At 41.2% G+C, this 22,844-nt stretch overlaps 1 protein-coding gene across 1 annotated transcript in view; it reads left to right on the forward strand.

The window, feature by feature from the left end:
- TSPAN13 (tetraspanin 13) overlaps positions 1–16,194 on the forward strand; it is a 27,188-nt gene extending 10,994 nt beyond the window's left edge. The window contains exons 3-7 of the mRNA XM_006018920.3: positions 7,688–7,855; positions 11,279–11,359; positions 12,515–12,628; positions 12,998–13,108; positions 15,081–16,194. Coding sequence (XP_006018982.2) covers positions 7,688–7,855; positions 11,279–11,359; positions 12,515–12,628; positions 12,998–13,108; positions 15,081–15,155 — 549 coding nt within the window. The 3' untranslated portion in view covers positions 15,156–16,194. The remainder of the gene's footprint in view (positions 1–7,687; positions 7,856–11,278; positions 11,360–12,514; positions 12,629–12,997; positions 13,109–15,080) is intronic.
- The last annotated feature ends 6,650 nt before the right edge of the window (positions 16,195–22,844 follow it).

The following is a 22,844-nucleotide window of genomic DNA, read 5'->3' on the forward strand; positions in this document are numbered from 1 at the left end:
TGCACGCAGTATTCCAACTGTGGTCTGACCAGCGCCCGATAGAGGGGAAGTATCACCTCCTTGGATCTGTTCGTCATGCATCTGCTGATGCACAATAAAGTGCCATTAGCTTTTCTTATGACTTCGTCACACTGACGACTTATGTTCATCTTGGAGTTCGTCATTAGTTCAAGTTCTTCTTAAAGAAAGAAGGAATGGAGGTGTGACAGCTGAAAATTATGTCTGTGTGATAAAGGTGCTTGCGGAAGGCTCTATGAAGATTAGACCAAGTGTTTTTTCTGTCATTTGTTTAGATATTAAGCTATATGTTGTTGCTAAGAGCCTAATTAAAGTTTAAGATGTAGTGAGGCCTTGTATAAAGTAAGTCCTAGTAAATTTAGCAAAGCCTTGAAGTAAGTAAGGCCCTGTGGCGCAGTTAAAATTAACTTTATCAAAGGAATGCAAGGCTTGTACTGCTGTTGGTCAGTCTAAAGAGAGTTGAAGTAAAAAATCTAAATGGCTGTAAGTTATCAGCACAGCTCAGAAATTATAAATTAGCCAGCACACATGGAAACCATTCAGAAGGAAGATATAGCTCTGTGAAAAGGATTAATTAGCTGTTGACTTGCATCAGTGGGCCTGTGGATCTCGAGGAGCCCAAAGACTGAATACCAGGGTCCTTCGTGGTACCTCTTGGACAGTGCTGATTGGGGATGCCTGACTTCACTGAGCATTGTGGAAAGAGAAACTTGTCGTACATCGGGCATCAGAGGGGACTGCTGATAAGTTGCCAACGCGAATTATTATTGTCTGTCATTATCTGTCTTGGTATACGACGTGTAGTTGTGTTTTTGTTAACCTTTCTTACCTTTCTACCCCTGACCATACTCTCAATCCTGAACCCTCCGCTGGCGACTGGGACAGGAGGGACATTACCAGCTAAGCTATTGATTACCTCCAAAAAGCCCTAAGCTGACACTGCTGTCTGCCACAGCATGGACCATAGCCAGCATGTAGCCTGCTGGCTAATGCTGAGGTGTCTGTGTAAGGCAGAGGGGACAGGGATCCCTGCTTAGCAGGGAGTGGGGAGGGGAGGGGGAGAGCAGGAGGAAGCCAGGCAGATGCTGTGCCTGCAAGTCTGTGCTGGAGCTGCAGCCAGGGAGCAGAGGGGAGGGCCCAGCCCTGCTGTGGAGCAGAGATCCCTGTCCAGCCCAGAGAGCATGCCCAGATGCTGGGGGAGTCGGATTTAGCTTAAACCAGCAAGGGGGCTGGGACAGACATTGCATAAACTGGTTTGAGCCAAATCAGTTAAGTCTGATACCACATTCAACCAGGTTTATCTGAAGCTGGTTTCAGCCATTTTCAAGCTGGTTTATGTGCACTGAACATCTGTTCTGTTACAGGTTTAAACCAGTTTCTGATCACTTAAACCGGTTTATGTGTAATGGCTGTCCCTAGCCTAAGACCTCAGTGGGGTCTTTCCCAACGAGGGAAGAAGGCAAGCTGCCAGTGATCAGACTTGCTGACAGGCTTTCCTGGGGCATTGGGGGAGAAAGGAGTAGCTCCCTAATGTCTTCCGGCAAGAAAGCACACCTTTTGTCAACTTAGTTGTGTTCTAGCTAGGAGGCTGTGAACGTGTGTACGTCCCTCCTAGTGCTCTATTTTTGTAGCATTTAGTTCTGCTACAAATACATGTCTGTCCTCAGCCTAGGTAATGCTTCATGTGAGCCAGTGGTGACGCGTAAGGTGTGCACGTGCACCCCCTGACAGCCAGCACTCTCCGCTTAGGCAACAGGTGGGGGGGGGGGGGGGGGGAGTGCTGGTGCCCCCCTTGCAAGCACTGGGTAGGAAGTGGGGGTACCAGGAGAAGCACCACTGGCACTTCCGGGAGTGCCGGTTCATGCGAACAGTTGCGGGATTGCCCCCGCTCCCCCGCCCAACTGGTGAGATTGTCCCCCGGGTCAGTGAAATCGGCCGCGGGGGACTGCCCCCTGTCTCTGACTGGCCACTGTGGGGGCACGTTACCCCCCTGATTCAGGAGGCACCAGTCACCCATGATGTGAGAAAGTATGTATTAACTGAATCCCTTTCTCATTAAGTGTTTTGTACTGTAAAATTAATTAATTGCTTAGATATGGACTCTTGAAAATGTATACTCTGTTTTACAGGAAAGCAGAATGGAGTCTTTTGCATAGTTTTACTGTTAATTTTTATCCTCCAACAGCCACTTCCAACTGAGCAATGAAATTCCTGTTAAGGTGAAAATGTAAAGTTTTTAGGTTACTGCAGTAAACAAAGTTGCAAAAATTCTCCAACTGGTTTTGTAAGAATTACAAGGTTGTAAGACATAAAAGCCTCGTATTGTGTTCTTTTTGCAGCTCTTTCACTTCTTAGAAGGAGATGCTGGTGATCAGCACCTTGAGGTGTTTCATAACAAGAAGATTTAGATTCCGTCTTTTTCATTAGCTATTGAGGACATGCTGTAGAAGTCAAAAGTAAAATGTACTTCAATGAAGGAGTCTGTAAAGCTGCCTACTTTGAAACATGAGCAATATGTGTATGTAAAAGTAGAATTACTTTGGATATTTTAGTAAGTCAAGCAAAGCACATTTGCCTTCTCCAAATATTCCAAACTGTCTTTGCAGGTGTTTTAGTTCCATCGAAACATTTCATCCTGCCTCAGTCCCCTTGGAAAAAAAAAGCTTATTATGTCCTTGGAGAGCTAGATTGGGACTCTTGCATATAGGTTGCTGGTATAGTTCCAGCCCAGGTGACTAGTGACTGTTTCTGAAATATGTCAAGTCTCAGTCCAAATCTTAGTAAACAGGCTCACCCCAATGAACTTCCTCATGCTGCTTTCCATAGCAAAACCTAAGATTTGAGTACAAGGATGAAGATCAAATTAAACAGTGGTAAGTGTCTCTTGTGTACCAGCCCAGCCAGAACTACTGTGACTCCCTCCTTCTTTCATCAATTTCAAAATCTGCCTAAAAGTGTTTTTCTTTATAATTTTAATATCATCACTGTTGCATAGATCTTTTTCATATTATAGTTTGATTGCAAAACCTAGTATTTTAGACAACCCCTGATGCCCCCTTCCCAGCATACTTTCTGCAGTAACAGGAAGGCAGAGGTGTCAGATCACGTAGCAGTTTGTGTCAGGAGGGAGTTTCCCTATGTGAGGATAAATCTTTCCTCCTGGTTTACTTCTGGATTATCATTCATTTATGCCATCCAATGGGAACAGAGAATCCAGGGCTGAGCTAGAGAAACTAGCCCAACACATTGCTTGTCATACTGGTTACACAGTATATAGTTAGCAGTGTCTTTTGCACTGTTCTGAAGATATACTTCTGTATTTTTCAGATTGGGTCAAGTGCTCTTTTATTCTGTGTAGTTGTGCGTGAGTGTGAGTACTGCTCTCTGGGTTGACCAAGCAAGCTCTTTTTTTTCAGCAGACCAATTATACTTCTTATTACAGTCTTACCAGTAGTAGTCAACAGTTCTAGCATTTACCCCAAGTAGAAACAAACTCGAATTAGACCGACTTGTTCTGTACAATGTTTTCTATTTATCAAGGTATTTTTGAGATTGCCATGAGAAGTTGTCTTGGGTTTTTGTTTTGGTTCTTGGCAGACTGTTACAAAGAGCATTGTCTCCCATTTTGTCTTTTGGTACTTAAAGGATCGACTAGAATGTGTAATTCTGTGTATAAGAGAACAGGAACTCCTTGGGCACAGACAGAAGTGACAATTTGCACCTGATCTGACCACAGAAATCAGTCTATAGCCATGACCAAATACAAGTGCACAGCTGCAGACTGGTTAAACAGTAGCCAATCGGGCAAAAATCTGAACCCTCATTGTATGAGGGTTCAGATGAATCCATTTCAAACCCAGAGCATCTTCTGTAACTTCTGTCTGTGCTGCCTCCCAGCCTGTTGCTGTTCTCTGAATGGGAGTGGGGAAAGGGAGTGGGGGGAGTTCAGTCTGAGGTATTTTTCAGCCATTGCTGGAGTGTGGGACAGGTGTATTGAAGCCCCCCCGAGGTGAGAGGGGCTTCAATTCCAGGTCACCCACCTCACCCTCCAGCGCTGGCTGGAGAACCCCTAGAACAAGTTCCCCCTGCTCCTTTCCCCGCTCCCATTCTGAAAACTGCAGCCTCACAGGGAGGAGGGGCCATTGCTGGGGGAAACCGGCTGCAGCCAGATCTCCCCCAGCCAACAGTGAACTTCTGTTTGTTTCGGGGGATTGTTGTAACTCAGAACACTTCCTGCAAAGTATTCTGAGTTACGGGGGAGAGGGGGAAGCTGTGCTTCTGTCTGTGCCCCTTGTGATGACCTAAATAGATATTATGTATACTTCGTGATTTGTTTTTGTCTAATTCATCTCAAAGTTGTAAATCCAGTGGCCGCCTTTTTTTCTCCCTGATTGAAGTGTAGTTTGTGAACCACTAGCCACATGTTACTGTGGAGGTAAGATATCTTTAATGAAATCTTGGTCCCCTTGATGTAAATGGTAAGACTCATCAACTGCAGTGGGGCTGATTTTTCTCCCTTGTGAGCAGGCAGTATGGCTAAGTAGGCATAATTTCTTTTAGTACTCTAAAAAAGCATTGAGGTGCAAAACTGTTTGACTAAGATCTTAGAATAAATCCATGCTGGAAACATTCTTGCTGTGTACAAGGCACCTACATTTATTACTTTTTTATAACCCGTGTGAATATTCTGCTTAAACCTAGTTAATTAGGGATGAGAAAAGGAAAAATCTTCCTGGTGAATATTAGAGTTCCCTGCACTTTTAACAGTAAAATAGCTTTCTGCAGTGGTTTAAGACAGTGAAGTGTGAAGAATGGGCATAGATGAGAACAAGTAGACATTGCACTTTAAATTGGCTGACTTTTGAGGCTAATTTGTAACCTAATAATGTAACACTCAGACATTACACCTCCTATCCCAAAATACCTGGCTCATATGGCGGTACGCATTTTGCATACATTTAGGTTCATATTAGCTTCATCATGAATTCTGCTATTTGCTGAAACTTTTCAATTTTTTAGACTAAATTACAAGCTTTGTTATCATCTTTGAAACTGTTCGGATACAGGAAAATCCCTTCTAATATATTTTTGTCTTTATCTCCCCTCATGCCCCTCTGCATACACACACTAACAGTAGGGTGCTTCCTTGGACTTGGAGGAAAACCACTCACCCTTGTCCTATGTTTGGTATTTCCTATGTGGGAGTAACAATTGTAGGGATAGCTCTTGCAAAATATATATTTGCGTGAACAGAGGAAGGAAAATACCCAGTGTATTTTATCATCGTAAAAGCAGTGAATGCCATTTTCCCCCCCATCAGTCTTTCTTAGTGACATTGTTATTTTCTGCATCTCAGAAGTCATATTTTGAGTACTGGACTTTAAAGGTACTTAGGCACCTAATAGGTGCTTTTGCAAATCTCAGCTACATATTTAGGCACATCTTAAAAAGCTGTTCTCTGGGTAATTATTTTGAAAACAAGGATTTGTGTGTGTGTGTGTAAGTAAGAAAGAGTGCTCAAGTGTCATTATGTACCTTTCTTTTTCTGGATGGAAACAGGAAGATAAAAGCAGTACTCCTATTGTATTTGTAATTGGTAATATCAAATGTTTGTACTGGTTTAAATGCATGTGTCTATGTATGATTACAAGCCTTTCAGATATTTTGGGCAAGACCAGTAAATTCAGACACCGTATTTGTGGGATTATCATACTTTTATTTTAAGCAAATGAGACATCCTTGGGCATCTTCTTGTATCCTTTGAGAGGTATGTGCAATTACTAATTATTTTGCCTACTACTTCCTTCCTCCTGTATCCCATCACAGATGTTTTCCTGTCATGGATTTTTGCATGGCTCAAACATTTTTCTTTGTGTGTGTGTGTGTGTGTTGTTTTTTAATTTTTTTTAAAGCATGAAAACAGGAAAGGCTGGTGCTTCCTGCTCATAAAACAATACTTCCCATAAACTAACTGGGTTACAATCTCCGTCTCTGAATACCTTCTTTTTAAAAGATGAAGGAAACTATTCATGAGTGCTTTTTAATTTGTTTTGATTATTGAAATATCTTTATTATGAAGTCAGCACTATTTTTTAAAAGAACTGTTTAGTGAGGGCAAGGCCCCTTTCTGTTTTGCCAGCTGCAGTATTTGACACATTGATCTAATAAGAAGCATATTTTTGTGTGATGACTTTAACTGTATTGTCCCAACATAAACCATGTAGAGAATGCTGCACGAGATTAACACATGCAATGTTAAGTAGAGTATTTTCTTGCATGGTCCTTTTTTTTTTTATTTAACCCACTCACATAGCAAAAGAGCTAAATAATATCCTGGCTCTGTTAAAGACGCTTTGCATTTCTCACAAGAACTTCCTCATTGTTTTTCATTCTGTGGAATATGAAACTAATCCTTTATACTGGTCTGTTTTCAAATGTAAATGCACCACCTTGTTATATTGGTGTTTCAGTTCTCTTGTACTTAGGATGAAATATGTTAGAAAATAAAATGTACATTAGAGTCAGGGAATTGAGCCCTCATCCTTTAGTGGCTGAAAGAATTGCAAAAGCCTGAAAGAGAAGTGACACTCCTATAATCACTAACTGGTTTATAAAAGTTTGCAGTTTTAGTAATGGAAAAATTTTCCTATTAAGTCAGCATCCTCCAAGGGAGAAAGAAAAAGATACTTACCTAAAAATTTGGTGGAAGTTCTTGGAATATGCTGAAAAAGAGTCTTCACTTGCCTCCAAGCCAGAAAGTTTGAAAAACTTCTTTGAATATTGAAGGAGAGAGCAAGTTATATGAGAAGGATCTGCCAGAGACTTGGGGGTGGCCAGAAAAGAACAGAACACAAGACTCTCCTTTCTGGAGGTTGAATTGAGTCAGAGGGGCACAGCTGATGGATGATATCTGTCCTTATACCTCAGTTATGATAGTATAAGAGTGATATTGTAGCTGTGGTGGTCCAGAAATTACACAAGAGGCAAGGATTTGGGACCAATTACAGTAAAATATCTGTTCTCTGGCATCCCTGGGATAAGGGGATTGCTGGCTATGTAAAAATTCTGATTATTGGAAACAACCTGGCAAGGGGGTAGGGCGGGGGCAGTGTGGTGGCGGCTGCATGCTGAGCAGCAACAGCGCAGGGTAGTGGGTGGTGGCAGCGGCCGCACGCCAAGCAGGGGACAGGAGGGGTGGTGGCAGCCTCACGCAGAGCAGCAGCAGCACAGGGTAGTGGGTGGTGGCAGTGGCTGCTGCGTGCAAGCTTTCCCCTCCCTGTCCCCCACGTCTGGCTGGTCGCCCGGAAATTCCGGCTAGTAGTGTGTGCCAGTTAGTCAAATCCCAGATAACAGGGATTTTACTATATGTAGTTGGGATAGACTTAGGCACGCTTTTGAATGCAACATGTTCTTGTCTCAAGAGAGCTGTCAAAGAACATCTTGCATTCAAAAGCTTTCCTAACTCTATCCCAAATGCATAATCCAATAAAGGATATCACCCTAAAAAATCATTGCCTCTCTATAAACCTTTGGGTAGGACTGTCCTACCTTAATGGCAGGAAACATTGGTGCTAACAGCATTTTCCTACATAGCAATCAATCTTTTTTTTTTTTTTTTTTAATGTACTATTTTTTTTTTCTCTTTTTCCTTCTGTTTTTCCCCCACTAGCTGGTTAGCCTGTTGCTGATTGGAATTGCAGCATGGGGGATAGGCTTTGGACTCATTTCTAGTTTCCGTGTTGTTGGAGTGGCAATCGCAGTGGGGATCTTTCTCTTCCTGATTGCTTTGGTTGGATTGATCGGTGCAGTGAAACACCATCAGGTGTTACTCTTCTTTGTATCCTTTTTGATGTGGTACTTACAAGCTGACAAGCTGCATTTGTCTTACCAGCACACTGACATAACCTACACATGGACAAGCACCTAGTTGTGGTAGGCACTGCCTGAACTGGACAGAAAGACTGCCCTTCTGACAAAAATTATAATCTCAATAAAATCTCATTCCTAATCTGTGAGCCACCATTTTCTCTCTTCTTAAAGCACTTTGCTCCCATTTATCGTGTGTAGAGGTGGGTTTTTTCCTGTTTTGTTTTGTTTTTTTAAACTAGCTGTTCTTTTATTTGTATGAGGAAAGATGTGGCTTCTGTAAGAACCACATTACACAGTGTTTAGGAAGTCATTGGTGCCTTTTTCTGTGTGTTTTCCCTTACCCAGTTAAATCACAGATAAAAGTAATAGGGTAAACAATTAATCCGTTATCAATGAAAGAAATAATGACTCTGGGGTATGTGGTTTACAAGAATTGTTAGATTACATGTCTGAGTAATTATATATTTCTCAGGTGCCAGTAGGATTTTTGCATCCCAATGACATTGGTTGCACTTACTTCAGTTACCTTTTTAGTGCTGTTATATTTCTCCCTTTCTCTGCTTTCTTTCGCATCCCGTCATTAATTGTCAACCCAAATTAGAAATGAGCTTGGACCCAGTGCTCTGCTGACAGAGTGCCCCATTAAATTCCTGTTAATACTATGCAAGTAGTTTCTTGTGATGCCCTATGGTTAAATTATTATTATTGTGTTCTGTTTTCATGCTCGGAGGGAAAAAAAACAATTTATTTCTCATGAAGATGACACTATGATTTTCAACTTTTGCTAGTAGCTTAATTTCCAGAAGTAGACAAATGTCATTACACTGCACACACAACACCAGTGCCCAAAGAAGGGGATTTGTGCCTGAAAGCTTGTAATGAACAATTTTTGTGACTGTTTAATTAGTTTAATAAAAGATATCACATTTACTCAAAGAACCTTGTCTGCTTATGTCCTTTGATCAACATGGCTACAGCCAACAGCCTTCATTACACCACAGTAATCTACTCTAGACAGCATGTATATGAGTCTGAAAGCTTGCATCTTCAAATGTAATAATAGGTTTTCTTTTTACTTTCAGGAAGATGCATATAAAAGCAAATCTATTAAGTATAAGGCTGCCTATTTTAATAGTTCCTTCCTTGCTTGCGTTCATGCAGGTTAAAGTCACATCCTGTAATAAGTTAAGACTGAGTCACTGAAGGGGAAAAAAGAATGTTTGAACAAAGGGTGCTATCTGCCCATTAGGACTGCTTGGTCAATTATCTGCTTTGTGAACAGGAAAATAATTCAAACCCTAGATGACTTGGGTATTGGTAAAGGGAGTACAGAATTCTTCACTCCTGGGTCTCCAATTTTAAATGCAGCTGAGGCTTGTAATGCCTAAAGCAGGGTCCAGCAACGTTTTTGGGTAGAGTGCCAAAAACACCTGCAACCTCAATTTGTAAGATGTTGGCATGGCAGGAGAACCACGAAGGGCCCAATCCTTGTTGTGGCAGCACAGCCCCAGCCCCTTCCCTGCCATCCGCTCCAAGGCATGCATGCCAAGCAAAATGTCTTTGTGTAACACGCTCTGGCACCCGTGCCAGGGGTTGCCTACCACTATTATCTGGCAGCTGCATATCTATTTCTGAATGGCCAGAGGGTGCACTTTCTGTTTCTCTTTGGGATGCCCTTGTCTGACAGGTCCTTGAGCTTCTGGGCACTGCTGCAGTGTCAGTAAGATGTGTTGCATATACTTATAATAAAAACCATGAAAATTAAAATGTTTTCTTTTTATTGAATTTTCTTATATTTAGCCCTTTTAAAGTATTATAAGAGCATGTGATGAAACAGTATAGAAACTTTAAATGAATAAGCCATGCCATGCTCGTTTAGCCATGCTTTGCAGAGTAGCTCCTTTTTCAGGTATATACAGCCTTGTGCATAAGCAAACCAGCCAAACATAAGGGATTTTTCTTGTTTTGATGGTAAATTTGACCCTATTAATTGTACAGGATGGGTGTCAGATGTATAGCCCATGGGCCACAGCTTACCTGTGGAGCTGCTGTAGCCCTTCTAGGCCACTGGAAGGTAGGAGTATGACCAAGTTGGAGTGGCTTGCTATAGAATTTGGGTACTTGGGCCCCAGCAGACATGGCATTTGGTGATAGGAGGGTGAGAAAAGGTTGATTATAGCACCTGCTGTCACTATCGTGCCCTACTTCCTCAATTGCCAGCCCTGCCAATAAACCATGCTGGATATGCTACCATGTGTCCAGTGCCAGTGCTAGAACTGCTGCTGTAGTATGGGGCATTGTTTCTTAACCTGTGGGTCATGATCCAGAAGTGGGTTGCGAGAAGATTTTAAAGGGTCTTGGGGAGGTCTGAGGAATATGCTGCAAGGCTGCATAGACACAGCGGTGGGAGGAGGCGGGGCAGCAGGGCAACATAAAGTGGCAGGAGAGGGAGGGAGGGGGCTGGATGTAGCAGCTGAGGGGGAGATGGACAGACAGACAGACAGATGGACACTCTGTGGGTCGGGGACTGGGAGTGGATCAAGGCAGGCTGATAGTTATGCTAATGGGTCCGAGTATGAAAAAAGATTGAAAACCACTAGTATGGGGCACATGGCGGGAGCCAGAGCTACCACCACTGTGTGCTCTGGGCTGAATCCAGCCTGCCACAAGCTCCGCGGTCTGCCCTTCTGTAGAATACCATCACCCATTACTTTGTTTCCATGGTTTCAGCTCTGTGGATATGAAGACATATTTCATTTCTACGGATATTAAACCAAATGCTATACAGTGACAAAGAACGCCTTTTGTAAAAGAAGCAGAAATGTCTTGTTTGGAACCTACAGTTTCTTTACCTGTAAAATATAGTTTAGTACTGAGAAATATTGAAGTCCACAGATTGAGGACAATGGTAATTAATGTGTGGCAAATAAGCACTAATTCCATCATGAAGAGGTCTCCTATATTGTTACAAGAGTGAATATTTATCAGCTTCTATAGCTGCTACAAATCCCAAAATAAAAAGTTTGAATGATGTAATCCTGAATTTGATATGCCTTGTCTTTGTGTAGGATTTGAATCCAAGGTTCAGTTCTAATCACTTATAAATTTATTATGAAGAAAATCAGCTTTTGTGAGACAGAAACAGAACTGCAACACACTGTAATTAGGTTGCTTTTCCTTAAATTATGTCTTTCAGGTGCTCCTGGAGTCAGTTGTTTTCTTGTATTTCCATTGTTGTTTTAAGATGTTCACCCATCCAGTTAGAGGTTCCCAGGTTTTTTATATTCTTAAGCACCTTTAGTCAATTGCATACTGAGTATATGTTTGTTAAACTCCTTTACTGTATGCCCCAAGTTCTTCTGAAGATGTCTCCTTAACTGTCTTCTTTCAGTATATGATTATTCTCTTGCTAGTGTTTGTTGTCCAGTTCTCCGTCTCCTGTGCTTGTTTGGCGTTGAACAAAGAACAGCAGGTAAGAAACCTGAATTTTCAACTGAACACAAATGTTATATTGTAGATTACTAGTACATTAGATTGTGTTGTAGATTAATTTTTGCCTTGATGGCTTACTGAAATTATAATGTATGTGGTGTATTGCTTGCTCATGCCAGTAAGAGAGAATGCTGATCTTCTCAGTTTAACCAGTTAAGCTTTAAAAGAAGCTATTCATGGGCATTAGCAACTTTTGAGTTCCCAGTAGAAATGTGTGTGGGTTCAGTATTCCCATTAATCTGTCTCTTCTGACTCTTCCACGTCTAGTCTTTCTGCCCAGATTTATGCACAGCACTATGATACATCAGTTACGTCATGTGAAGTTCTGCAATGCCAGGCAAGCTGAACAAATATATGGTAATCTAAAATTTAAGATTACAGCCAAGGAGATAACGCTGAATTGCTCACATTATATGAGTAAAAGGTCAACCACTGCATTGGTTACAAAGGTGACCTAGAAATATGGAGTCAAAGTAAACAAAAGCATTTTCATATTATATAATGAATAAGGCAAGTAACCAAGGCAAGAAGCATAGGCAGCCTATTAATGAATAAAACCTTGTTTTAATTAAGGTAGCCACGGGAGGTTGCATATTGGAGTGGTTAGGGCAGTGAATTGAGACTTAAGAGACCTAGGTTCAACTCCTGGCTCTGCCACTGTCTTATTGAGTAACCTTGGACAAGGCCCTTTCTTCTGTGCCCTTCAGTTTCCCTGTCTGTACGTGCCCTGGTGGGGATAACTGAATCATTAACAGCACATTTTTTTTTGGATCTAGTGAAATGCAGGTCCCATTAAATCTGCAAAATACAAGGTAATGGGGACACATGGTCAGTCAATCAGTGATGCAACTGATGCCTTTCTGATCTAGTTAGTCTCTAAGCCGCTACCCTGCCCTACCTTTTTGCCTAACTGGGAACCTGTAAAAGTGGAGGATGATATATTGCTACTGTAAATCTGCTACATGAATTCTTATGTATTGCCTATCTCAGCCACTTTGTATGTTGTTTATTTCTGACTGTGTCAAAGTAGGGAGTACATGTATAGAACCATGGCTAAGGCTCTGGTCTCCAATGAAATATGAATGATAAAAAAAGGGTTGCATTCATTTAAATAAAGTTGACCTGTGTCTTCTAGAGTCAGCTTCTAGAGGTTGGATGGAACAATACAGAGGGTGCAAGAAAAGATATTGAAAGGAATCTAAATTGTTGTGGATTCAGAACCTTCAATCCAAATGACACCTGCCTTTCTGTAAGTAGATTACTGAGTTAAAACTTGTAACTTATCTTTGTTCTTTCTTTTTCAGAGGAGCATGCACTTGCTGTACCATATTTCCAGGAATAACTTGAAGCTTGAAAAAAAATCTTTTATATTTTAATGTTTGAAGTTTTATTGGCTCACTTTTATAATACTTAGCTACTTTCAGTGTTTAGAGATTTAACATTAGAAAGCACCACATGAGGACCTGATGATATTATTAATTATCATCCAAGAGCCTTTTAAAGCTGTTGGTCTTGAGTTAAATTAAGCAATCTAGAAACTAGGGGCTCTTGGCATCTAGTTACTTGTACCCATCAGGAAATGAAGCACAATCTGAAAGTTCCAATTTTTTTGTTACAGGATTGTTTTGTAAGCCATCAGTGTTTGTCATGTGCACCAATTATAGAGGAATATTCAGGAATGGTACTGAGATTCGTAGGAGGCATAGGTCTCTTCTTCAGTTTTACTGAGGTAAGTGACTACAGGGTAGCTTACAATGTGGTATGTCTGCTTCTATATCAAGTCCATACGCTCTAGGTTCTAGGAATCCCATGTAACTTTTAAAGATCCTTTGACATTCAGACTTGCATTTAGGCTCTGCTTAAATGTGTCAAAAGGCAGGTTTTATGTACTCAGCACAAGTATTTTTTCCCATAAGCGTAGCATCTTACAGCAGCGCTTCTCAGATTAAATTCTTAATACTACAGATAGTTAAATAATAGTTGTAGATATCAGTATGGTAGTAAGAAAGTAGCAGGACGCAGACAAATATATTGCAAAGTACATAGATGTTAAACTGCCGTTGGAGACTGAAATAATATTAAAAAAAAAAAAGCAGATGCAGAGAGAGTGTATGCATGTGCACTTTTTCCCTAGATGATAATTCTCTCTCAAAACAATGCATTTCTCCCTCTAGTAGTAATGAAATTTGTTTGGGTTTCCTTATAGTTAAAATACCATATTTACTTGAGTAGACGATGACCCTGAATATAAGATGACCACCCAATAATTAGATTCTATATATGGAAAATGTATACATTTTGTATACAGGTATAGAATTTAATTATTGGAGGTTTGCCTTGAGTTAGTCCCTCTTTCACTGTTATAATAGGGAAAATAAATCTGGAGTCAGGTAGCTGTTTTGCTCTCTGCTTCCCCCCAACTTTCTTTCTCTCCTTACTGTCAGATCCTGCTCTCTCTGAGCACATGGAAGTGAGGTGCAAATTTGAAAACACTAGCCTTGAAATTGAACATGGCTGTAGCAATTTGCATACAGTACCCATACACTTCATTCATTGAGAATCAATGTATGTGACCATTTTTTGAAACTACTCCAAGCTTTATCATAGGTACCCTATAAACATGCCGTTGAGTAGCATTTTGGGACTTACTTATATGTAGTATGAACTATGCATGATATTAGTTCAAAGCCAAAGGCTTATGATTTACCACATAGTTAATTGGGCTGGGCCCCACCAGAGTCAACAGCATTTCAAACCATGGTGACCCTGCAGCTCAGCACTGCCCAATATGTGTGCATACTCCAGATATACCTCCTCCTCCCCCTTTCCCTCCCCCACAAAGGATCCATGTATTAATTAGGCCCCACTCATAACTGGAACCAGGTGTTCTTTTCATGAGTCCTGGGATACTCTAAAACATTTATAAGCAGATGAGGTGCAAGGCAAACCTGGTCTGACTTCACCTCATGGAGGATGGGGCCACATTAATCATATGCTCCAGACTGAGTGAGGAGGCAGCAGAGGGATTCTGGATGAATTGTTTGGGGCCTCATTTTGTGATGTTTGCCAGGCATTTAAGGTTGGTGAGGAAATAAGACTCATTGGAAATGGGAAAGAGAGAGACAGCTCAGCTGTGAGGGTGAAGAGGAAGTAAAAAATGTATGCAGTGTCGTGGCTCACCATGACTTGAAAAAGAGTTGGCAGTGAGAGGGACTACGCTTACTGGCGACTGCTATATGTTTTCTTCAGATGAGTTATGCTCCCCTTAGTACCAAACATGAGAGATTAATGTGTCAGGGCTGGTGCAGGCCTAGAATTACAGTACCTCCAGGCCCAGTGCCAGTTCCCCCTGGGGGAGTAACTGCCCGTTTTCACAGTGCATGACCTGGTTTCTTTGAGTGCTGGCCTGGTTTTGTAGTACCATGTCCTTCTGAGCGCACGCTGCTTTTGGCAGCAGTTTAGTGATAGGTAATGTATTTAATGAGGTTTCCTTGTAACAGTTATGAGTTGAGATCTTTTCCCCATGCAAGTTGGGGGGAATAACATCTTGTATTCAGGTCCATATAGTACTAATGCAAAAGTTTCCTGAACTTGTGTGCTGGAAGTTTTATTTTAACTCTCAGTAAACTATTCTAATTTATTTAAATCAGATAGTGAAAGTATGCTAAATGTCTCTCTCTTTCTCCCCATCCCCCCCACAGATTTTGGGAGTCTGGCTGACCTACCGATATAGGAACCAAAAGGATCCTCGTGCAAACCCTAGTGCATTTCTTTGAAAGCTTTCCCAAGGACTATTATTTTTTCCTGTTTAAAATATGAATTCTCCATTAATTGGCCGTCTTCCACATTAAGGGTGCTCTAAGCCCCTGTAAAAGAACCTTCTGCATGGAGATATTTGTGCCTGTCTTTTTTTTTTTTTGGTTTCCCATCCTCACTTTCTAGGATTCTCTTTCTTGAAATAGTTTTGTCTATTTTATAGCCGAGCAGAAGCAGAACTCTCTTCTGAGCTGGTTAATTAGCTCTACTAGATCATAGCAGTTGATGAAGTTCACTGTATTCAGTGCATTTTATAGCACTTGGGTGTATTGCCTTATTGGGTGTAAAAAAAAAAAAAAAAAAAATCTAATATTGATTTACAAAAATCCATGTGCTTTCTCATTAAAGTGATGAATTGTGTGTTGAATGCCTGGAACTATGTGATCCTGTTGGAAAGTAGGATAAATTGTAGTAAGCTTATTTTTGTGTATAAGAACTGCCTCCCACATTGCTGTTTGGGTTGAAATTAATATAGAGAACACCTGAAATAATTTAAAAGGTTGATCAACTTATTTCCTTTCCTTAGATAATGGATATAAACAAACATGTTAACTGACTCCTGTTAACTGTTTTTTTCACAGCTTTAGCATTGCTTTTAAAGAGAAGGAAAATACATTTTTTTTTCATCTACATCTCAGCAAATGAGAGTAATGAATGAGGAAAATCAGGAAAATTTAGCCTATGGAGCTTAATTTTAAATGTGTACATTTTTTACTTTTTCTGGTAAATGAATGAGCTCTGGCACCAAAAAAGCACCAGAATCAATAATGATATTTCATCTCATCAGTGTTACAAGTGCCCAAGATGTTCTTATAAAACTATTTTTACAGTTAGTACAACAATAACTTAGAAGTGTGATACTAACGTTCATCCTCGGACTTGCCTATTTACCTTCACCCAGCAGTATATGATGAAGTATTGATTTGAAATGTGATTGATATACTGTAAAAATATTGTGGTGTTTTCAGTAGTTTGTTTAAAAATAAATTAAAAAGTTTAAAGGATTGTGTATTGTCATTTTTTCTGTGTACTGTAAAACAGGGAGAGGCTCTGTCCCTGATCCAACCTGCTCATGGAGGTAGAGATGGAATAGAAACATAATATACCACAGACACAGATGGTTAGAAGGCTTAATTCCCAGGAATGCATCATGCTTTCTACCATGCACTTTTTTCTCTGGATTACACATAATGAAGAACGTAAATGGAACAGTGGTTGTTTATAAGACCAGGAAGAGCTCCAACAAACAGAAGTACAAGAAGATGGTTCACATGGTGAAAACTGAGGAGATGTGGAAGATCACTATCTGTGGAAGCATCTGTGAAGAGCAAGGCAGCTAATGAGGGAGTAGGAGCAGGAGCAAATAAAGGATGTAGTTTTGTGGTGAGATTTGAAGGGTTTCCATTGGTATGCGAGTCCAGCCATCTCCCATTCAAGGCAGGGAAAACTGCATGGATTTCCCTATATGCCCAGTTTTTCTGAAGCAAGTCTCCACTTAAAGGTCCTGGAACAAAAATCAGCATTTGGATACTAGGTGAGAGGGTGGTAAATCCACTAGCAGTGCCTCAGCCAAGTTATTAGCAGAACAGCATAAGCTTTAAAAGTCCAGCCCATATTCTTCAGCGCCATCTACTGGAATTGTATCTATTAACTAGTTCATAGGAAACTTGTATTTATAGGCTCCTATACACGTGCAGAGAGTGCTCCGATGCACTGTAATTCCAGTGCCTTGGAGCAGACTCAATTAGTAGTTGTCTGGAGCGTGGAAATTAACGTGCTCTAGCAGCCTCCAGTGTCATGTGTATTGGCACCCCCACACTGAAAAATGGCAGTGGGGTGCTTTAAGCTAAAGCTTGTTTGAGCTTTAGTTTAAAGTGACCTGCCACCACTTTTGCAAGGATGCTGATGCATGTGATGCTCCTGGTGCTTTTAATTAGTGCAGCCCTCAAAGCTACACTAATTAAAGCTCCCCTTCCCCCACCTCTGGACCATGTGTATAAACTCCATATGTCTGTACTCACCAGGCAGGCCTCTTGTGGAACACTTCTTTATTAAAAGGGAAGCACTAGTGTCTTTGGGAGTCATTAGAATATTGCTGACATACAGGGATCCTGGTTTCCTCTGATTAAAACCCCCCCAATTTTTTAGATGAAAAAAAAGTAACTCAAAATACACATTTTTCCATGTTCAAAATGAAACACTACTAAGATATATTGGTATGGATATATATCTATATATTAGTGGTGTTTCATTTTGATCATGAAAAAAATTTGGATTTTGGGTTACTTTATTTTTATGTTTTTGTCAGTGAAAACCAGGATCCATGCTGATACATAATGCTATAACCATTCATGGCCTTTTTTGAATCGTAAGATATTTATAATTTATAAACTTTATTTATATATATTTTGAATCATAAGACTGCACACTGAAAAGCCAGGAAACCAGGAGGGAATTTTAAACAGGCAAAAACTCTTTATAAAATCTCATGGTTTTGGAGCATGGTCTGACTCCATGCTTTTTGAATGCTTCAGTTTGGCAGTACTGCTCATAGGAGAAACTGGCAGCCTTAGATGGTTTAGAAATGTGAACTGCTATTGTTGAGACTTGAGGGCCTAAAGAAATATGACTACAGTATCTGATGTATGTGGAGTGATTTTTCTTCTCTTTTTTTTTTTTTAAAGTGTTTTGAAAGAGAGTGAGTATTGCAGCACAGAGGATGTTTTAGCACTATAAACTACACTCGAGTCTTTCTATTTTGTGTATTTTTTATGAACATATATAATATTATATACTTGTATAAATATGTGCATGTATTATGTGTGTGTATTACTTCAGAATCATAAAAATTCTGTCCTATGCTTGAAGGTAACTTTTTTTTTTTTTTTCTTTGGAGATTGTTTTTATTTTCTGGGCAAATATGGCCACAATCCTTGTATGCTCAGGTGTAGATCTGAAGAGAAATGATTTCTAAACAAATCCATTGCATTTGGTTTGCTTAACTTCAATAAAAAAGAGAGGTAGTTAGCTATATTAGTCTGAAGTCAGGAAGAAGGGCACAGGTGGAGGTTAACCATTCCAAAATGTGTAAGTTTTTGTAGGTGATAGTCTACTTTGTGAGGTCAAGCAGCATCTGATGTATGTCAAGCTATTTCCTCACTATACTCACAATAAAACATTGAAACAGATTTCTTTGTCTTCCGCAAGGCAGCTATACACTTTACCTCATTAAAAATAATTGGTTACAAGATCTCAAAATATAACTAACTTCCTCCCCCACCAATTTTTTAATTTTTTTTTTTTTTAACAACTTCCCATACATGAATTACAAAATCTGTTCCAGTCTAACCTAACATTAAAATGAATGTATGATATCTGATCCAAAACTTAGCATGTAAAGGAAAAGTTACTATAAAATATTGTTAGATAAATCCTTTAAAGAACAAATAGACCAATTTTATAAGCCCCTAAATAACATACTTTTCAGTTTACAGTGTACTGCTAATGCAACAATGTTGCTAGGTTGCATTTTTTTAATTGTGTAAAGTGTTTTCTATGGAGCTATCTAAACATGCTCTTGCAGCTTAGTGGAATTCCTAGAACTCCTGTCATTTTTTGCTACTTCTGTGACATTTGACATTTTAGGTGCCCAAGTTAAACATCTCAGCCTGGGTTTACTTCCTTTCCAGGGAAAAAGTACAGAAACTACACAAAGCCATGTGGACTCAACAGATGTCTCTCTAGGGAACGAAGGGTATGTAGTTGGACATCTACATTTGAGCCCCTTCTTGGAAATTTGTATGTTTTAGGGTACATCTACACTGGCTCTGCACAGCTATCAGGGTTGCTGCCAAAATGTCACCCTGCCCTGTACCCTTCCCTCCCCAGAACCTGAAGGGTCACAGTGAGGATGCTCCAGGGCTGCCCACCACTGCTGCTCTTGAGATTTGTTTGTTGCATACCTGAGAGTGGCAGTAGCAGGCATCACAGAAACATCCTTGCCATCTTGTTTCCATGTGCCTAGCAGGAGCAGTTGGGTGAGGCTTATTTTTTTTCAGTGGCTTCTTCAGACCTGTGTTGATCCATTTTAGAAAGACCCTTGAAACCTTCAAATTTACATGGTGAGGAGCACAGTATAGATTAAGAGTGAATAAGCAAATTGCACCTAAGATACCCAAGACACTGACTAAGTTACTGTAGCTGGCTGTAGAGGGTAAGCTTACATGTTCTTTTTTAGGTTGTATAACTTAGACCAGTAACAGCAGTTAAAATACACATTAACTATTCAATGAATACATATAAATTAACCAGCAGTATCACTATACCAGCTATCTGTCTCCTGCAGACTGTCATTCTAATGCATATCTTAAACAGGCCTTTTTCACAATGATTCAGAAAATAATCTTAGTGTTGGATCTTTCTATGGCAAATACATCTTTGCTTAATCCAAAAAGCTGTTCTTATGATCATGCTATCCTGGTTTTTGAATAATTTTCTCAAATATTTGTCTTCAAGGAGCACAGTAGATATTTCTTTTTACCCTGGAGAGCCTTTTTCAGCAGTTTCTCTCTCCCCACGAAGAAAGAAAGCAATCCTGCAGCATGAAGTCGCATTGCAATTGGTAGCTTCTCTTTAATCAGAAAGTCCCCAGGGGAAAGTTTCTTGCCCATTATTATTTATTTCTCTGCTGCTGAAGCAATTTTGACTGCATTTTTTTTTTTAGTTTGGGCTCCTATTTTAATTCCAAAGGTTTACTTATTGGTGAGATTAATCTGCCTGTCATGTGGCTGTTGCCAATGTTGTTTCTGCTATCCCCATTCCCAGGATTTCAGCAAAATGGGTTAAGGGCTGGAATACATGTACTTCCCCTGCCTTCCACATTTGACATCATGCCTGCAGTGGTATTTGATTCCAGGGAGCACCCAATGACTAAGAAGATTACCTGCTCTTCCCCCTATTCTGGCCTGTCTAGAATATTTTTTCCTTTTCTTGTGAAGTGATCAGAAAGTCTTTCAGTCAGACAGGAGTCTCCTAGTTCAAGTCTTAGCAACATGTGCTATGCATTTTTAGTCTTTAGTTAATGCCTTGTCTTTTGCCACTTTGGACTTGCAAATGGGCAGCAACCTAATAGTAACCTAACATAACCTGATAGTAATGTAATATAGTGGTTTGTGCCTTCATTCCAGCCTACTAGCAAACCATTAGTGATGGCTCTCTGCTTTGATTCTCCAGCTCAGTGGCTCACCTACCTGTAATTCCTGGGCATCCTGTTACCCATTAGGTCCTTTGACAGTGCCTGCGGCCACAGAAAATTTTCCCTTCCACACTTTTTTTTTCATGATAACAGGTAGAAATATAGCTTATTGCCTGCAGTGCATTACTTGCTTGGAATAGTTGCCTATGGGTCAATGAAGGGTCATAGATTCATAGATTGTAAGGCTGGAAAGGACTTTGGAAGATCATCGGGCCCAGCCCCCTGCACCAAGCAGGAAAGATAACTGGGGGTCCGGTAACCCCAGCAAGGTGGCTGTCTAGTCTCCTCTTGTCGATTTCCAGGGTAGGTGATTGCACCACCTCTGGAGGGAGCTTATTCCACAGTTTGGACACCCTGACTGTGAAGAAGTTCTTCCTAATGATGAGCCTGAATCGTTCTTCCAGGAGTTTGTGGGCATTACTCCTGGTAGGGGGACCCCCTACCAGGTACCCTGTCAGCCTTCTTTTCCTCAGGCCAAAGAGTCCCAGATCCCTCAGCCTTTTCTTGTATGGCTTGCCTTTTAAGACTCTGATCATACAGGTGGCTCCTCTTTGGTCTCTCAAGCTTGTCCATGTCCTTGTTAAAGTGTGGTGCCCAGACCTGGATGCAGTACTCCAGCTGTGGTCTCGCCAGTGCTAAGTAGAGCAGAAGAATCACCTCCTTGGCTTTGCTGGAGATGCATTGATTGATGCATGCCAGAGTATTATTTGCTCTACTAGCTACAGCATCGCGCTGCCAGCTTATATTCATCCTATGGTCTATTATTACCCCCAGGTCCCTTTCATTTGTGGTGCTAGTCGGTTTGGTGCTGCCAAGCCTGTAGGTGTGTTGGGGGTTGCTTATCCCCAGGTGGAACACTTCACATTTCTCGATGTTGAACTTCATCAGGTTCTGATCCTCCCAACTTGCTAGCCTGTCTAAGTCCGCCTGTATCTGTAGCCTATCATCAAGTGTGACCATGCTTCCCCATAACTTCGTGGCCTCCACAAACTTGGTCAGTGAGCTCTTTACCCCCACATCCAAATTGTTAATAAAGATGTTGAAAAGTACTGGACTGAGCACTGACCCCTGCGGGACACTGCTGCCCACTTTTCACTAGGATGATACAGATCCGTTTACTATGACTCTCTGGGTCCTATCCTGCAGCCAGTTTCTCACCCACCTGCTGTCTTGGGGTTCAGCCCACAATCCTCCAAATTTCTTGCAAGGACATTGTGGGATACTAGATCAAAGGCCGTTTGGAAGTCAAGGTATATAACGTCAGCCTGCTCTCTCATGTCCAAGTGGCGAGTTACCTGGTCATAGAAGGAGATGAGATTGGTAAGGCAAGACTTGCCTGTGACGAAGCCATGCTGGCTGTCATTCAGAATCTTACCTTCTGCAAGCTTATTGCAGATAGATTCCTTGATGAACTTTTCTAGGATTTTCCCTAGGATGGAAGTTAGGCTGATTGACCTATAGTTACCCAGGTCCTCCTTCCTGCCCTTCTTGTGGATGGGCACAACATGGGTCCTCTTCCAGTTCTCTGGGACTTCTCCAGAGTGCCACAAGTTATGGAAGAGTTTTGTCAGGGGGTCTGCAGTGACTTTGGCCAGCTCCTTCAGCACTCTCAGATGAAGATCATCTGGTCCTGCTGACTTGCATACATCTAATTTCATTAATTGGTCATACACCAATTCTACGGCAGTAGTAGGAAGTGATTATTCCTACCGTGCTTATGCTTTGCTCTACTTATAGATTCATAGATGTTAGGGTTGGAAGGGACCTCAATAGATCATCGAGTCCGACCCCCTGCACAGGCAGGAAAGAGTACTGGGTTTAGATGACCCCAGCTAGATGCCTATCTAACCTCCTCTTGAAGACCCCTAGGGTAGGGGAGAGCACCACCTCCCTTGGTTCCAGACCTTGGCCACTCTAACTGTGAAGGAGTTCTTCCTAATGTCCAATCTAAATCTGCTCTCTGCTAGCTTGTGGCCATTATTTCTTATAACCCCCGGGGGCACCTTGGTAAATAAAAACTCACCACTTCCCTTCTGTGCCCACGTGATGAACTTATAGGCAGCCACAAGGTCGCCTCTCATCCTTCTCTTGCGGAGGCTGAAAAGGTCCAGTTTCTATAGTCTCTCCTCGGTCTAGAGAGTCTGCAGGCCCTTAACCATATGAGTGGCCCTTCTCTGGACCCTCTCCAGGTTATCCGCATCCTCTTGAAGTGTGGCGCCCAGAATTGCACGCAGTACTCCAACTGTGGTCTAACCAGCGCCCGATAGAGGGGAAGTATCACCTCCTTGGATCTATTCGTCATGCATCTGCTGATGCACGATAAAGTGCCATTGGCTTTTCTGATGGCTTCGTCACACTGCCGACTCATGTTCATCTTGGAGTCCACTAGGACTCC

The sequence above is a fragment of the Alligator sinensis genome, unplaced genomic scaffold, assembly GCF_000455745.1.
Source record: "Alligator sinensis unplaced genomic scaffold, ASM45574v1 scaffold123_2, whole genome shotgun sequence".
In the NCBI taxonomy this organism is placed as follows: Eukaryota; Metazoa; Chordata; order Crocodylia; family Alligatoridae; genus Alligator; species Alligator sinensis.